We start from the raw sequence: 17,965 nt of genomic DNA, 5'->3' as shown, positions 1-17,965 counted from the left end.
TTGTCAGCCCAGGAAAGGCTTCACTCAGCTGGGGTGAGTTTGGCCCGGGGCTGGGCTCACTGGTAGAGGTTAACTCCAGCATAAATAAGCATCTTTGGACTCATTACAGGGATTAGAGAGTAATTCGCCTGCGAGGAAGGAGACGACTGCCAGGGTTTTGGTACAGTTTACTACAGTCTTATAGGGGCGAGGGCCCTGGAGATTACAGAAAGAGAGAGATGGAAATGCAGCAAAAGAGAGAAAGGCCAAGGGAAAAGAGAGGCTGGCTGTCAAGTGTGTGTGCGTGAGTCAATCCAAGCCCCCGGCTGCCCCCTTGATCTTGAGCATGTTGGGGTGCTGTGAAAACGGATAATGGGAGTTAGAACGACCGGCCTGTCTAGAGAGAAGTGTGCTGATTGTTATAACTTTCCCTCATCTCTCTCTCCTCCACTTAACTAAATAAACACCCAAGAGGTAGCACTCTATCAATTTTAATGATGTTGAAATACAATTTAGGCACAAAATACACAACAAATGCTAATTTGGCCATGATGAGAGGCATCAGAAATTCCTCCCATTATTTATTCAGCTGACTTTTTGCATTTTTCATCAGAACAAATATTCCCATTTCAACAAACACACACACACACACACACACACACGTCAGCACAGAGCCAATTTGGAGCATAAATCAACACGTTCACTCATCAAATATATGCTCTGTGTCGTTCTCTGCAGTCTGTCCAGTGCACCAAAGACAAATAGTTCCTTCCAAAGTCCAGTTGGAAAAACAGAAGGGGCAGCAGACTGTCAATATGTGCACATATACATTAAACATCGCAGGCTGATGCGTGTTCAGAAAAGACATCATGGAGATAAGTCTAATCATAAACTTGTACATGACAAAATCTTTAAAAACAAAACAAAAGCCATCTTAAATTTCATAGCACCTTCATTTCATTTCTTCTGTGTGTGAGATGATTATCACCTGTCAGTCATCTCCACCTCCAGCTTGACCAGCTTGGGCTGCCCTGCTTCTGCCCCGCACTTGGGACAAGTGAGATAAGGGTCGGCAATGCTGTGGCTTTTAATGCAGTAGTAGCAGAAAACATGCTGGCATCCCACCGTATGAGGCATGGTTGGCCACTCTCCACACAGTCCACACTCTTTCCACAACTCTTGCCCTTCCCTCGCTCCCTCCCCGCTTGCACTTTTCTCCCCAAACACAGCAAACAGTATTGTTGCCTTCAGTTTCTTTGTATTGATCAGTGGGAACAGGAAGATGAGGAATTCTGCAAAGCCATGCCAAAGTAGTTCTCGGTTCATGTACTTGTAGTTTACCTCCCGGGCCGCATTGGGCTTACTGAAAACCGTCTGAGCTCCTGTGATTCTTTCGGCGAGGATGGGATGCCGGCCATTCCTTAGGAACACAAGGAAGTTGATCAGATTTGTGAACTTAACAATACCAGCAACAAGCGTCAGCCCATTACGGAGACCCTGATGGAGCAAACCGCTCTCTCTTTCAGACACAGATCCTTGTGAACTCAAACCCAAGTACGGGAGCAGCCTGTGGGAACGCTCTTGGAGCCAGCGGGGCCCTGCAGTGAGCACGGCCAGACCTAACTTCTGCCTGGGGGATAAAGGCCTGTAACGGGGAGACAAGGAAAATTTGCTGTGGTAGCGCAGGCTCAGTAAAGATTGCCCCACTGTGGCACTGTTGGAATAGAGTGTGAACCTCCATAGGAGCAAATGAAGCAAAACCCTCAGTTCAGGCTCCAGAGGAGTGAGGAAGCCTGGGCGGCAGTTTTGGAAGCACAGCGAGAACTGAGTCCACACTAGCTGCTCAAGGGCTGAGTCTAGCTCGAGGGCATCCAGCTGACTGATACGCAGTACCGGGGTCTGTGGGTTCATATCAAAGTGGGGGCCGTGACTTCTAGCTGTCTTTTTCTGGTCATTCTCACTTCCCAACCCTGCTGAAAAAAAACAAACACCCAAAAAACAGTAAGGACATATCAACATGTTCTTTTCAATATTTTAATCACTAGAAAAAAAGACAAAGTGACTGGGCTCTTGTTACAGCCTGGATGTAGTTTCTGTTCATGTTGGCCCATCGTTCTTAGATATTATGATACTATGATTCACCAAATATTACTCTGACAAAGCAAACTTTGTGAAAATGACATTTTCCTGGAGTGAACAAGGACAGCCACACACAAATGGTTAGACATGCTTTAAAAACAGAAATGGAAGAGTAAAAAAAGGACTGACAGTCGTTTTTTAAAGCCATTTTTCCCCAACACTGATAAATGTTTAAAGCCTTTACATCAGTTAATATGTTATTAATTTATAGACAATAGCATATTTAATGTATTCAAATCATGAACATAATATACACCGAGGCTCAACCATTAAAAGGACAACTCGGTCATTGGGAGGGCTGAGGCTCTGGAGGTGAAGCCCATCCTGTTAGGAAGGTCATTTTGTCTTTATACACAGGAAGGGAAATCACTTTTCACATGTAAAACCCGTCCTTAATGCAACCTTAGAGCCTCGCCATGCAGAGGAGCAGGGGGTCTTAGACTGCTTTCCCCTGCATATAAACACACAATCCCCCCCCCTCACACACACACAGGAGCAGAAGCCCAGGGGCTCCTGGTGCCCGCTCCCTCTAGAGATAGGGGTGTGTGTACAAATCACATCACTAGGGATTAGGCTAACGGCACAGACTCTGGTACACCGTAAACATCTGCCAAATGTGGAACAATTTTCTCCCCCCTCGATTCGACTCCATATGGGATCTCGCCATTGTGACATCTGGGCTATTTAGTGCTGCATACGTTTCCAAACCGCTCACAGTTCTCCAGTTTTATCTGCCATTTCCTCAAATGAAATACTTAAAGAAGTGAAAGACTAACTAATGCAGGGAAAGACAGAGCAAGAAGGCCACAGAGAGAGAGAGAAAGGGAGAGAGAGACAGAGAGGCCTTTTTTTGACAGTGACTTTTGTGTCTCGCCGAACAGGATTTGTCACGAGGCTTTAAAAGAGATTTCAGCTGGGTAAATATGGCAGTTTTGACAGAAGGAGAGAGATGATGGTCACTTTAGACGTTTTGAGGAGGTAAAAAAAATAAAACTCTAACGTGCGCAGGCAGAGCTTGGGTTTATTGTGGTGGTGCACACGACCATCTGTGTATTCAAGATGTTTCAATAGGGCTAGGATACACGGTCCAACTAAGTTAGAATTAGCAAATGAATGAAAGGAGTGAATTCACGCTAAAGTAAGCAGGTATGACAAATTCATTGAGCTGTATTTGAAATGCTGCCATGTTTAGTGACTAGAACCTCGCCTGTGACGGGAATAGAGTTTGGATTAAAAAAAAAGGAGTTAAGGGAAAGAGCAAGAGACATAGTCTGAGTGTGTTTGCTAACCAGTAAACAGGCACTATTTGTTTAGCCTAATCTGAAAGTTTTTTCCCTTGATGGGAGAAAATGAGCAGATTACGTGTCCTCGTGTGTGTGAGAGACTATGTATGTATGTCAAGGATAGCCTTGATCTATGCAGAGCTCTAATGCAGCGCAAACTTAATCTATCAGCCCACAGTTACACATATACACACACATGCACGCAAATATACCGCCAGGTGGTGGAAATCCCTGTCACAGCAGCAGCTCTCTCAGGAGAGTAAACCCGGCCGGGTCCAATAGTCTTTTCAAAGCCTTTTATCGAGCAGTTTACAAGTTATGAATGAATATGTTTTATTTGGGGAAACACAGTATTGACAACCACCTATCAATAGTAATGTGACTATTGTCAAGGGTCTGTCAATATTAATGTAATTATGATGTAGAGGGATCAGAGGGATGCTGGAGTTGGGGGCCAAGTAACATCTCCTGCCCACTGCCATATCAATAGCTGGGATTGCTATTGACAGCTTCCTTTCAGACTTGCAGCACTTGCCAAATATATAACAAGCAGACACTTCAGTCAATGCCGGGCTGCCTATAAAAATTAAGCATTTGAATTTACAGGGCTTTTACCGCGGACAGCTGGAAATCCATGTTCCTTATGTAATAGTCAAAAGTCACAGTCAATGCCAGTGTTTACAGAGTAATGACACGGTGTGGGTGCGAGGACAGACAGCGCAGCATTTGCACGCACAAGGAAAAAATATACAAGGATATGAGCAAAGAGACTCCTTCCATGATGTATTCACTCACACACACACACACACACACACACACACACACACACACACACACACACGATATATTGACTTTATAATTCTCTTGTGGGTCAGCCATCCAACTGACTAAGAGACAAAATGCCCTCTTTTGGAGAGTTGATAACTGACAACCAAGAGAGTCAGCAGGCAAGTTAGAAGAGGTCGTTGAAAAAAAACAACAGAAAAAAAAAAAAAAATTAAATTAAAAAAAAAATCACCTGATATTTCTGAGGTCTTGCTGTTCTATCAGAGCAGTGAAAAATGTTTTCAAAAGATTTTCCGGGGTATGTTAAAGGGTATTTTGATTCAGGTCATATGAGCGTTTATTTTATTTTTTCCCTTCCCCTTGTTTCCATAGCTTGTGCATCTTGTTCAGACAAAGATAGCGCACTGACTCAAGGCTGACTGCCATAGCTTACAGACAACCACAACAACAACAACAACAACAATATCCAATCTAACACGGAACACAGTGCAACACCGCTTCAAGGCAAAAGGGGCCATGACCAGTGTGAGGAAGGAGAGATGAGGCAACAAAAGCATACAGAGCATCAGTCTGAAGCCTTGCAGCTGCACTGGGTCGTCTGAAAACTAGACAATGGGCTGTAATGACAGCTACCCAACGAAAAAAAAGACAGATAGGCAAAGACACAGACAAAGATGGATACGTCAGACAACGCGTCATGAAACTGCCAACTGGGAACTGTGAGCTAATGTCTACTGATATAGTGAAAGAAAAAAAAACTTGGGGAAACGATAGCCAAAGAGGGGAAAAAAAGCGTGGGTAGGTGGGCAGATAAGCTCAAACCTCTCTCTAGGAGCTGACCTTGAGACAGATAGTCACAATCATGGAGGAGGGAACATTTCTGAAGCATATGCGGTTCAGCCCTACTGAGGTGTGGGCATCCAGGGAATACCCTATAGACAGAGGAAGGCTGCACTTTCTTCTTGACCTTGGCTTTGGTGTCTAGGGAGGTGTGAGACTGTTTAGGACAAGGGGACCAAAGGCTGTGGGGGGATGCTGGGAAGGTGAGCGTCTCTTGGGGATTGCACTTTGCTTTTTCTGTGCTCATTGCACACCGGTTGGAAACTGCACAGCTAGAAGTCTGGATGTAGCCCCTCGTGTAGTGTAGCGCTGAGATTCCTAACCACTTAGCTGTGGTTGTTAGTATAATGTATTTGCTGAAATAATGCATAAATGTTCACTTGGCTTTCTATGATGCTTGTAGCGAGAAATAGGCTATGCATTGGCAAAGCATGCTGGATTACAACTTTACATTTTATTCTCTCGCTCATGTAAATTAATTTGTGTAAAAGCTCTGGTGGATAAAACCTATTTCTCTGAGCGCTCCAGTCAGTCAGTTCCCCCCCCCCCTTCTCGTTCCCGCTCCCTCGCTTTATTGCCCTTCTTTCGCCAGGAACGAGTGCGGGGCCTATTAGCCGAGGCTTGCTAATGTCCTCACTATGAAAACGGATGAGAATGTCAGATTTAGAACTTTTAAGAGAGTGATGTCATACAGCAGACCACAGGCATTACGGGGACACTAAGATTACCCAGGCGGTAACCAGACTAATTGTTATGAGTCTGTTTCATGAAAAATGAATGTGTGCAGATGCACAGAGGGGTCTTAGGGCTGTGTGTGCGTCACACACTAATGCTTTATCAAGGCTCTCCTCTTTCTCTAATCACCCAAAACTCCTCCAAGCCATTGGGGTAGGAGCCAAGTTAATGCCTGAATACAAAAAAAAAGGAGAGAAGAAAAAAAAAAAGAAAAAAAATTACACATCAGTTAGAACACCACATCTGACACACAAAAAATGTGCTCCGCTTAATCTGGTTTGCTCAGAAGGTGAATTATTTAAGAGAATTAATTGATTTCATGAGTACGAAGGTTGAGTATGCTAAGGCTGTATGAGTAATAAGTTCAAGGGTTTGCAGAAAAACAACTTAAAAAGTCATGAAACATTTAGAGCACAGAGAGAGGCACAATGAATGCGGGAAAAAAAAGCAGAATGGCTAATAAATGAGAGAACCAAAGTTGTGTCTTTCAGAGGAGTCAATGAGAGAGCAACTCATGCAAATAAAAAGTGTTATCCTCAGGAATATTTGTTCTGCACATTTCTTGACCTCTCTTTATGCATGAAAAAACACAGACAATAAAAGAGTAAACATTTTAGCTTTTTAAAAAAACAAAAAGGAAAAAAAATGTGATGGTTAACTGAGGGCAAGCCAATAAAATCTACAGGAATGTGAGGGCTACTGCAGGATGTGTTTGTCAATCAAACTGGTGCTGGGGCTACATGTAAGTAATTTACACATATATATTATTATCAGACAACTAAACATGATATATAGACTATATTATAATTAGATTAGCATGCTGGAGTTCCAGCAACACATATGTAAAAAATGCAAATTTTTCTGCCTTCCAGTTCCTTTTAGTCTATTTGAACTTGTAAAATATAGATTGAACAGTAGTGCTAATCTTTTATTACTTTAAATTGAAAATGTGAACATTCTTTTTCCAAAATTCATTAAAAGGATTGACACTTTACATTGTAGCTTTTAGACTTTGGAATAAATTAATGTTGGATTGATTTTTTCCCCCCTCCTAATATGCGGTGATAACTATAGTGCCTTTAAGACTTGCCTTCATCTGGAAACTGTATAAAATAACCTTATGACCCCAGAGTGAGATCACAGCCTAGTTTAACTTGTGCGACTGCCTTAAAAAACACACTCATCAAAGTAAGTGTATGGCTCCAGAGGCACGCACACCACATCACACCACAATCTCATGCAATCAGCCGGTCCACATTCTCCTCATAATAGCATTGTCTGCTTAATTTTTTTTTTAACATTTTTTTTAAGCTTGAGCCCATCAGTCTTTAACAACAACAACAAAACCCAAATCTGCTCCATTTTGATAATAAGGCAAGAGCATTATGTGATAATCACAGGAGGGATTAGGTTTTGGCAGAGAGTGTGAGAGCCATACAGTCAAAGCCACTGGAAAAGAGAGATATAACCAAGAGACAGATAAGAGTAGAGGAGTGATGATTGGGATGAGAGAAATGAAGTGAGTAGTCTCCTGAAAATCAATAAGATCAACTTTGCCTTGAATCTCAATGTGGAAGGTTTTGATCTCTGGCACTGATTATTTAGGGGAATAATGGAATTATGTGCGGAGTTGCACAACATACTCTTGAAGGTGCACACAGTCACAAGGTTACCATCCAAAGTTTCAGCTGGTATACACACCTGAACCAGACTCCCGATGAATACTAATTCAAAAACGGCAGGCTTATTGAACCCTATGCAGTGGTCACTATACACATCAACAGCCATCAACAATCGATACAATTTTAAATGAAAGCGTGCAGGAAAAGAGGGGGGACAAGCAAGCGGCTAACACAGAGACAAAATACTGATACAGCAGCGAGGAGCTGATAACATGTGACGACGAGCCTTAACAGCTCGGGGAAAAAAGCAGACATGCCGCTATTGAGCTTCATGTAAGCATAGAAGAAAATAATGCAGGCTTATGTTTTTTTCAGCAGGGTAATGAAGCCATATATTGATATATTTACCCATCGCTTTTCGGGGTCGAACTCAATGTAACCCAGTCTTCCCTGAAATGTCAACAGCACTTGTATTTCCGGGTTGTACATTGTTATCCCGCCTCCTAAAGATAACTCACCAGTAGCGCGTGTGTACGTCACGTTTAAGAAACCCGTGATCAAAATGAGCCAATCGCATAGCGTAGCGCCAAAGCACTGGTTAAAACATGCATACCGTCTGGGGGAAAATAATTCAAACTCCTCAGTTGTAGCAACGGTACATAGCGACCAACTTGTTAAGAAAAGCCACGGCAATTATTTACTCAGTCTTAAAAGTCAAGTTCATTCAAAGTGCCGGGGTCTTGATTTGTTTTTTCCAGGTTACCGTGTACTTGCCTAAACTATAAGATTTTACCAAACCGAGATTATGACTGTTTTTAGCTAGCTTTTTGCAGGTCTCCATGCAGATGATTTAGGAAACAGGTGGCAGGAACTTTTTGGAGCAATGCGTGCAGCTTGCACACAGCCAAGGAAAAGCTCAACGTTGTCGGAAACGCTTAGTCACACTTCTCACCTGTCTTCTTGCTCAGGTGAAAAAGAGCTCAAAGTAGCCAATCAGAATCCTGAAACAGAGCTAAACATTATTAAAGAACTACTAAACGAGTTCAGAGGGCTTCACGAGCTGAGGTTAAGATGCTTGGAGGAGGACACCACTAGAAGGGGAGAACTCCCACAGGTGAGTAGTTCTTGTGCCACATGTGAATCACACATTGTGGGTAGCGTGGCCGAGCGGTCTAAGGCGCTGGATTTAGGCTCCAGTCTCTCTGGAGGCGTGGGTTCGAATCCCACCGCTGCCATTATTGTTAGTTCTGGCGTAACATCCGGTTTGACTCCAGGAGAAAGTTAAGAAGTATACCGTCAGATTTCTTGAGGGAAATAAATCCAGACTTTCTGTTCCCACTTTATACATCTACGTTAAAACACACAAATCCAATCTAGGTATTTAAAATAAAGACCTAGCTGCTTAATAGTATTGTGTTTTTTCCTATTAACACTGGAAACAAATGCTAGTCGTCTTAATGACGATTCTGCGCACGCCCTTCCAGTAGTCTGGACCCTGGATTGTGAAAGATTGTTTTTATGGGTTCAGACAATTGCATAAAGTACGGGTTAGCAGACACAGTCTCTACAGCATGTTTAGATTTAGGCTAACATCTATTGTCATTAGGCTATAATCCATCCATTACAAATCATACAGCATCCTGTCCACCTTGACTCTAACATCAGAAGATGACCTCTGTCTTGTCAGACAAATGACAGGAGGAAGCGCAGCGGTGCTTTCATAAAGCCGCAGCACTTGTAACAGGTGGCAAATTGCATTATGTTTCCATCTGAGCGGCAGAGATCAGGAACACAGAGCCACACTCATATTTAAAAAAGAGAGGTTTCTAATCATCGGGATCGTCATGTAACATCTTTTAGCAACAGAATGTAGCTCGTGTGAGCTGGACTGTGCATCAAAGCAAAAATAACAAGGTTTCAGAATAGGTTATGGTCAGCCGGCCCCAGTCGAGGGCCAGCTTAACAAGGTTATGATGTTCAGAACCCAGGAGCTCCCAAGTCCTAAAGGTTGATGGGGACACTTAATCATAAAGCGTGTCCGCTGAAAATACAACATCCATTATTCCATGAACCCATTGTAGGTTTATGATGTTTCTTAAAATGTCAAAATGTTTGAGCAACCTGCCAGTTCAAGAATTCTTTTTTTTTTTTCTTATGCTTTAGGGCACTTATCACAGCTAGCTTTTCCAAAAGTGAAAAGTAAGTAAGAAACAACAACAACAACAACAATGTCAACCCTAGAATGTTACCGTACTGTCACATTTGCCATCTTTGTAAAGTTACTTTCCCCGAAGCTAAACATCCGTATAATATTATGCATCAGGGGACAGTATAAACTGCTTATTTACTTTTGGCTGTAGGGGACAGATGTTTTTCAGCACAGATGTACAGGTGGTCCTCTAAGGCAATATACTTCTTAGGTTTGTGGCACTTCCTTTTATCAGAGGGACAATCATTGTATGTGTAGGGTATCCGGAAAACTGCAAAAGCTCCTTAAGCTAAGTGCACAGCCTTTTTAAAAAAAACCTGGAATAAGAAAATAAAGAGGACGTTTAGGTTATCAGTTTTTGTAAGTAATAAAATCTGAACATTGAAATGCCTTCTTGAGTCTGCCCTACACTTTGAGTGCATGGTCACTAAGTATTCCTTTTCCTATGATAGAGGGCAGAGGTCATCTATTGTGAATCTTAGGTGAGCTTCTGTGTGAAAGCCACAAGGATCTGGCCTCTTTGTCTGGCATATTCAGCATTATATAAAGGTTTTGGAAAATGAAAAAGAAAAAAAAAAGTTTTAAATGTCACAACCAGTTCAGTGAGTAAAATATGTCAAGGATTTAGATACTCAAACAGTGCCATATTAACAATAAGGCTTACTGACTTCATGTAAGTAGAATCAAAATAGTCACTGGTGGCTTTTGACGATCTCTCTGTTTCTTTTTCTCTTTTATAAGCTGTTGTGTTTTGGCTCGTTCTTCGACTGTTTTATATGTCTCGGGTACTTGTTGGGATAGAATGAGAGCCTGTGGGCATCTCACCACCAACATGTTTTGCACTTGTTGTCTTTAGATGTATTTGTTTCAGTTTGTCAGAAAGTTACAAAGACCCCCAACCTGCCCGGCCATACAGTTGATCATCATTTAATGTGTGTCAATGCTAAATCAGATTCTTCATCTGCTCTAAAGACGGGTAAGATGCAACTAAATAAGAAACACATTTTTACATTGTGTTTTCCTGGATTTTTGCCTTCCCTGTGAGGTGTCATTGGGGATATAGTCCCTGTTTTAACATCAAGAGGGAGTACTACATTTATAAGTGACATGCTGGATTGAGGGGATATATGTTGCTTAACTGCACTGTGGTTAGTGTTTGTGCACATTCCCATATTGGGATTCATCATTTTGACTTTTAGTGAACTTTTTATTATTGGATATTTTAATAATCTGCCCTGTTTATGGTCACCAACTCAGGCCAGCCACTCACTAATCTGTTACAGAATTAAAATTTTCCCAGAGAGTCTCTAGGCCTGTATGACCGGGGCCTAACAATTACCATAATCTGTGACTACTGTGTTGGATTATGAATGAGTTGCTGAGTTGCCTAGCTCAGCAACTAATTAAACATATAAACTGTCAGCTTATTAAACCACAATAATTAACCACTATCTTATCCTGTTGTACTGTTACTCTTACAGAAGAAAGTGGACTTCCTGCAGTCTTACGTGAATGACCTCACAGACCACATCCAGGTGCTTGTTCAGACCATTGAGGATTTGCAAAGGGGAGCTGGACAGAACCATGATCGTGTTTTGGCTGTAAGATTTTATAAATGGCTTCATCTTGACACAGATGTAACTGCGCCCGGTGCTTTTTTTTTCCTGGCTCAGAATGGGCTTACAAGAGGTGACTACCCATGGCAGTAAGCATGACTGATCTGCGTACTCTCAAGGCAAAGTTACCTTGTTACCTTATTTGACAAAAATCGATGCATTTTTCTCTTATTTCTGTTCATTCGATCAACAAAAATGCTATTATGCCTGACTAAAAAAGACCAAAAACCTCTCAGAAAATAATTTTATTACATGATCAAGGGTTGGAGGGCTCTTTTTGTGGCTGACTTAAACCTCCTCAGGTTGCCAAAAATTCCTCTGCGCATGAAAAGGCCTCTTGTCTTTGTTTTTAATATATATCTTCTGTAATTTTAGCGATTTTACAGTGTTCTTTTCTTCCTTAATGTGTCTTAGAATCTATCCTTCAGACAGATAATGAACTATTGCTTTTGGGTCTTTGGAAAAACTGCCTAAAAAAGGAAAACTTTATTATAGGAGGAACTAACAACATCACCACCACTTGATGTAGTGACCTTAAGTCATTGTTCCATTTTAGTTATGGCCAGGCTTCTATCAATATTCTCTCCTCTGAGTGGATTTTACACACAGAAAAGTAATTATGGCTTATTATACATCAAAGTACTTACCTGCCATTATGTAGAAGGTCAGAGGGCTAGCTTTGTGTGCTCTCTACACCGTTACTACAAAGGTCACGCTAACATAATGCTTTGCATTTCTGAGCATTCAAAGCTGCCCAATTTTAACTTTCATCATTTTAAAACTTAATTCTCTTCACTGACATTGCTTAAGCAACACAAATACCAGCATCTCTGCCGTTTTTCTTCCATAGCACTTTCTCAGATTCCTTTATTGAATAGGTTCTACAATATATGTCTTTCTTGCAAATTATAGCACAATACATGCCTACAGGATAGTTTGAAAAGCAAAGACATTTGTTAATTTTCACATTTATTATCAGTAATGGAATTTTAGGAACTTTACTAATTTATTTTTCCATTTCTCAAGCTGATTAAAAACATACAGCTTAAAGGGAAAAGGTGAAGAACAATTTGTAAAATTTATTAAAGCGACATTCTCTTAGTTGCTGAGAGTCCTTCAGTCCATCCAGTCGCAGCTTTGCTATTGTTTGTGACAACAGCAGCTTCGTTTGGCAGCCAAAGAGACACGCTGTGAGGGAACATAATAGTTTGTTGCCGCTATCGACCCATCTTCTGAGCCTTTGAATCTCCATTTTCACCCGTCTTACACGATGCTCTCACTGTCTGTTTATGCTACTTTGTATGTTTTCAGGGTCTACATCGGTAAACAAATACAAACAAATGGAGCGTCTCACTCAACAGTCTATTAGGATAGTCAGGGGACAGGATAGTCAGTGTGTTTCTGCTCCGATGTCCATAATGCGAAATCCAATCAAATGAAGAGCATTTAGAGCTACTTATGGACCGTTCCACAATGTAAACGATGCAATGAGCTCTGTAATAGGAGCTTGGCTAACGTCTGATTGAATCGTAGTGTATGGTCTTGTTGATACACAATAGGGCTGAACTCTAATGGACACTAAACAGAGTTTGTTTTGTGGCCATAATATCATAAAATTCAAGGATTGTATTCTGAGTTCTAGACTGTTACAATTAGCCTTTGGTCTGTGCCATCTACAGACAGACGGACATGTCCCTTGCATACAATACAAACTTGTACTGTGTGAAAAATACTGAACCCCTGCTTTAACTAAAGGGGTTATAGGACAACCCAGGATTTTATATAAAGAAGAAATAGTCTTTTTTACTGTGTTGAACCTTACTTAAACCAGTTAAACTGTACTAGGAAAACATCTGCAGTGACAGATATGTCTTTAATTTGAGACATGTATTTGTTAGCAAGTACAAAAATGAAGAGGTAAATTGGAATCAGCTATTTGATCCACTCAGCTCGTCATGACACAATTTGAACACCGTCACCCTCAAAATGTTCCTACAATCATAGAGAAAAAAAACACCCACATGATAGGACAAACAGTTCAATAGCCTGCATTGGAAAACCTGCAGTCTTCTTTTGTGGTTGCTTAAACTGGAAGTCTCCCATTGGCCACGCTTGTTAATGTTTATAAACGGTGGTTAACAAAGGATTTTCTTTGTGTTATTTGTATCGGAGGAGAGAGCAAAATCAGTCACAACAAGTGATGACAACAAATTTGCTCACTGAATGCCAGCAATGTCTCCAGCTGTGATGAGAGGCTCCAACTTTTTTTTTTTTTGTGTGTGTGTGTGATTCACAAAGCGACTATTTATGACATTCCCATAAACCACAGAACAGGGGCTATTAAAATCTTAAAGCCTGGGAACCAAATGATAAAATTGGTCTCATGACTTAATTCTTGCTAATGAGAGCATAATTTTTCCTGTCATGTGGAGCTTTCTTCATACCAGGACTCTCAAGGCCCAGTTTTCTTCCTGGGTTGTAGTTACATGTAAATGAAACACGTAAGTATGCCGGCTACAGGGTATATCAGCCCTGCATTAAGAATGACCACAACTTTAGAGTTCTGACATCTGGTCTACTTGAAAATACATACATACCAGTGCATTAAGACTATCTGTCAAAAATATGTTGACGAAAATGATTGTAATGCAAGTACTGGTGTAGTGTGCTTCCTAACTGATTAAGCTGTGGTTAGCTTGTATATGATTCATGCTGCGAACTTGGTGCAGTAAAAGCGTTTCAAAGAACACCTGTCCAACCCTACATAGCAGTGACTGCTGAAACTTAATTCAAGTTAGCATTAAAAACAGTCTATGATCTCTGTGACCTTTATCAACACCCCCAAACTCCACTTCCCCCAACAAATACATGCACACATGCACGCAACTCACGCACTCTTCAGCATTCGCGTTTGTGGCAGGTGCTCCAAGGGAACAAGGCAGTGAAAGTGAGAAAGAGAGAGCAGGGGAGGTCACGGGGGTCGCGGTGGTTGACTATGCTAATGCTGTTGTTAATGACTTTGCTGTGAGTGATAATTTATTGTCTTCATTACCATATTAACTCCATAGCACCCCTCCACACCCCAAGAGCCCTAAGTCTCTCTTTCTCTCTGTCTGTGCAGTAATGGATGCCCCTGTTTGATCCTTGGAATAATGAACTAATTAGCTTAATTAAAATCAATATAGGTGCCAATACCAGGTTAGACCTTTCAGGGACGCCATCTCTATCTGCAGGAGAAGGGGTTTTCAGAAAGAGAGGGTGAAACAGGATGGATTGCAGGGGGGTAGAGGGGCCACACATAAAATAAATAAAGAGATGATGATGAGGAGGACTGACAGGTAGACAGATACACAAGGCCATATGCACACTACATCAATGCTGTTATGTTTACACCTGTAGACCTACACTGCTTTGGTATTTTAGGACCCATAAAACAGATCCACAATGACCCAGTTTTAGTTTACAGATGGAGTTTTGGAAACAGCGATGTCAACACCCATGTTTGCTGCCTGCAGTCACCGTGTGTCCATCCCTTGTGTCATGCACAACAAAGCTCACAATCCTTGCCCATAAGAAGACATAGACATCAGCTTTAACTAGAGGTGTTAAATTAAACTAGGATAACAAATTATATGCCAACGTCTGTTTGGTCAAGGAATATGCGTTTATTTAAGCGTTTTTCAAATGGTGTTATCAACTTTGCCAGTGTGGATGTAGTTAAAAGGAAGAAGAATGAAAAACACTGAATTTAAATGAGAATGAGTGACAGGTTCGAAAAGGTAAAATGTAAAAAAAAAAAAAAGTGACAAGGGCGCAGACAAAAAAATGCATGCAAGAAGGGACAGAAAATATCGGAGGAGTGGAGGGAGCCATAGAGAGGGGGGACTAAACGAGAGAGAGAGGGCGAAAGAGGTTCCTAATGCTGATTTATGAGTGCTTGACGGTCGTTAGCTGGAATAAATGGCTTGTAGGAGTGGCTGCAGCATTACTCCCTGTACAGGATACTAAGTGCATTGTAAGGTCAGCCATAAGGCCAAACTTACATATGTAGTGCTCTGCCCTTGTAAACCTTTGTTAATATATCAGCCACAGGATGGAACCGTAACAAGTCCGTCTGATGCACGGAGACGACAGTGGCTTGCTAAGCTGTGTAGAAATGATTCTACTTGAGTTTTACTTTAAGAGCAACCGATAAGTTTAGTCAACACAACTTTCATGGTTGGGCAAGCCAAAATTAAAATCAGCAACTATTTGATATGAATGTGATTTGCTACAGTTTAGTCTTCTTCCATTGGGCAGAGGGAAGGTTTACAACAATGCATTTATAAATCATGCCAACAAATGCAGTTGAGGGATTGGTGTCACTTCACTAGTTAGGAATAAAGCTTACTCTCCCAGTCTTTATGCAACAAATTGGCAAAATAGGACATTTTATATTTGAAAGATTACAGAATTGAAGGACAAGTGTGATAAAGGGACGTCTCGGCACATACAGTATATTGGATAGGCTCTGCCAGTACGTTAGTTGCCACACTGTATCCCGTCAATAACATGTTCAGTAAGGCAGCAGACGTGTGCTTTTGCCTGCGTGCTATAGTTGCATCATTTGAATTAGGCTCAAGCAAAATTAAAGTAAACTTTTTCTTCTTTTTTTCGTCCGCGCTCACTAAACATGCAGGTCGTGACGTAGCAGAACTAGACGCTGGCATGCTCCTTCCAGTCACAATCGGCTTGAGTTGCTTGATTCTATTTTATTCAGCCTTCGCTTCGTGTTGTGATCTGGTGACTCACGAGCACACGTTCCCGCTTTGTTTGTTTTTTGTCTTTTTTCTCCTCTGTTGCTTTTAGTTGACCCAGCTCAGGAGAAAAGAATCGGAGGGGAGTGGAAAAATGGAATGATTGCGTAAATTAATGACTATTTTCAGACAGAAAAGGAAACAAGAAAGGGGAAGTGTGTGTGTGTTGGGGGGGAAGTATGTTAGGGAACAGGAGGTGTGGTGAGGGGCAAATGATTGAGACAGGAGGGGACAAGAGACTGTGATGAGGTTTGAGGCTGAAAACAAAGAAAAAGACATGAAGGAAAATTGAGGCAAAAACAGGAAGAGTGACAGTGGAGAAGAAGGAAAACAGTCCGGGAATGACTGTTGCTATTTTGCGCTTTCCTTGTATTTCTTACAGTAGAAGTCCTACTGCTGACCATTTTTGGTACTTACCAGCCATACTCCAACTACAAGTGCATTCTCTTTACATCGTATCTAATACAAATTTTTCCTGGGCATAACGAGGAAAAGACCTGTAGTGATGATAGGACGTTTGTTGACTAGTTCTTTGCCTTCCTAATAAGAAATTGTGACACCACATTTGAAGTTAGTTTTGCTTGTTATGCCGAGGACATCGTGTAGAAGAATATATTGTATAAGTCCTCTCTGTGTTTGTTTTATAACTGGCCGAGGAAGCTAATTGATGTGATGCAACATCTGTGTAATGTGCTCTCTTTTTCTTTCCTGCTTGCCTCTTTTTCTCTCACTCCCCGTCTCTGATGATTTTCACCAATACTTTAAAAGTATTTTTCCTCGCCACTCCTTTATGATATTGTTATATTATACATAAAACAGCCAGCCAGCCAGCCAGCCAGACACACACATATATACCTACTGCTAACAAATGAGTTTACTGTGGTCATAACCTTCACAGGGCTCATTATCATAGATTGCAGGCCTTTTCATAAAGCTGAGACCACAGGTGACGGATTACTAACGATGGACACACACACACACACACACACACACACACACACACCGTGATCTGTAATGAGACCTTATTCCGGACACCCAGCCCAGCTGCCTGTAAATTTCAGCCGTCACTCTGCAATACATACTTAATCAGCTAATGTTGTTTTATTTCTTATTATTAATTTCCTCCTGTTTCTGATTTATCTAAAGCACCCTGCATCGCACCAATATTTTGTCTCCTTTACAGTTCAGAGAGGCAGAGAAAAGGAGAAAGCCGCACGCTTATTCATGTACTTAGGGGATTGCATCAGTAATGAATTGACTGGCTTTTTAGGCATACATAACACAGCCTACTACTCACCTTAATAATGTAAGCAGGTCGTAACTCCTGCTAACCCAAGGGTATATATAAGGCCTGCACGCACAGTCGCACACACTCCTAAACACACACAGCCTACCTATATTAGCCGCTGACCTCTACGTTTTCCAGGTCCTCTCATTGTCACATTGCAGGGGCATTGGAATATGAATATTTTATGATCTTGTGTGGCTTTTGTGTGTGTGTGTTTGTGTTTAAATTTATATTTTTATAGATGTGGTTTGGTAAACAGATTGATTACTTAGAGGACGGACCGCTTGGCTTTTTATATTACTTTCTTATAGACCAGTAATGCTCTCCTGGTATTATACAGCATAATATCCAAACGTGCCATCACACAGGAGGAGTCCCCATACATAAATACTGCCAGCAGGTTAAATTGCACTAATATGTGAGCGAACACCTTTTCTATAATCATCATTCACCAATCAACATCCTTAATTTAAAGTTTTCTTAAAGTTCATAGTACAGTGGTGGCAAAAATGAGGACGATCCAGACTCTGTGTGTTATTTAATGATTAGTCTCCTTTAAAACAGCAAAGGCGACCTGTTTACTTGTCTTTCACCATTAGGCCTTAAATACTACACATTAAATGAACTGAATCTTATCTTTACAGATGCTTCAGATCCTTTTTTTGGATGGTT

General features: G+C 41.3%; 2 protein-coding genes and 1 non-coding gene across 10 annotated transcripts in view; 2 read left to right on the top strand and 1 right to left on the bottom strand.

Annotated features, from left to right (window-relative positions):
• Window positions 1-517: 517 nt before the first annotated feature.
• pex2 (peroxisomal biogenesis factor 2) lies at window positions 518-7,916 on the bottom strand. Of its 3 annotated transcripts, none has more exons than XM_003443595.5 (2): window positions 7,793-7,916; window positions 518-1,952 (listed from the first exon to the last, which is right to left on the bottom strand). In XM_003443595.5, exons 1-2 carry the CDS (start codon window positions 7,794-7,796, stop codon window positions 964-966), a joined length of 993 nt encoding a protein of 330 aa, XP_003443643.1. In that variant the 5' UTR covers window positions 7,797-7,916; the 3' UTR covers window positions 518-963. The 3 variants fall into 3 exon arrangements, with proteins under 3 accessions (XP_003443643.1, XP_005471784.1, XP_025766212.1); XM_005471727.4 differs by having other exon boundaries at window positions 518-1,949; window positions 7,793-7,868; XM_025910427.1 differs by lacking the exon at window positions 7,793-7,916 and adding an exon at window positions 5,028-5,944 and having other exon boundaries at window positions 518-1,949.
• A 55-nt stretch (window positions 7,917-7,971) lies between these two features.
• LOC102076257 (myosin-9) overlaps window positions 7,972-17,965 on the top strand; it is a 147,714-nt gene continuing 137,720 nt past the window's right edge. For all 6 annotated transcript variants that reach the window (XM_025910425.1, XM_005471725.3, XM_005471724.3 and 3 more), the window contains exons 1-2: window positions 7,972-8,498; window positions 11,075-11,194. In XM_025910425.1, the coding sequence (XP_025766210.1) occupies window positions 8,268-8,498; window positions 11,075-11,194 (351 nt within the window). In that variant the 5' untranslated portion in view covers window positions 7,972-8,267. The remainder of the gene's footprint in view (window positions 8,499-11,074; window positions 11,195-17,965) is intronic.
• trnal-uag (transfer RNA leucine (anticodon UAG)) lies at window positions 8,538-8,619 on the top strand. The gene has a single exon. It is a non-coding gene; the product is annotated as a tRNA-Leu (tRNA).

The sequence above is a fragment of the Oreochromis niloticus genome, linkage group LG9, assembly GCF_001858045.2.
Source record: "Oreochromis niloticus isolate F11D_XX linkage group LG9, O_niloticus_UMD_NMBU, whole genome shotgun sequence".
NCBI lineage: Eukaryota > Metazoa > Chordata > Actinopteri > Cichliformes > Cichlidae > Oreochromis > Oreochromis niloticus.
Note: the sequence above shows the minus strand (reverse complement) of the source record. Positions and strands in the feature narration are given on the sequence as shown.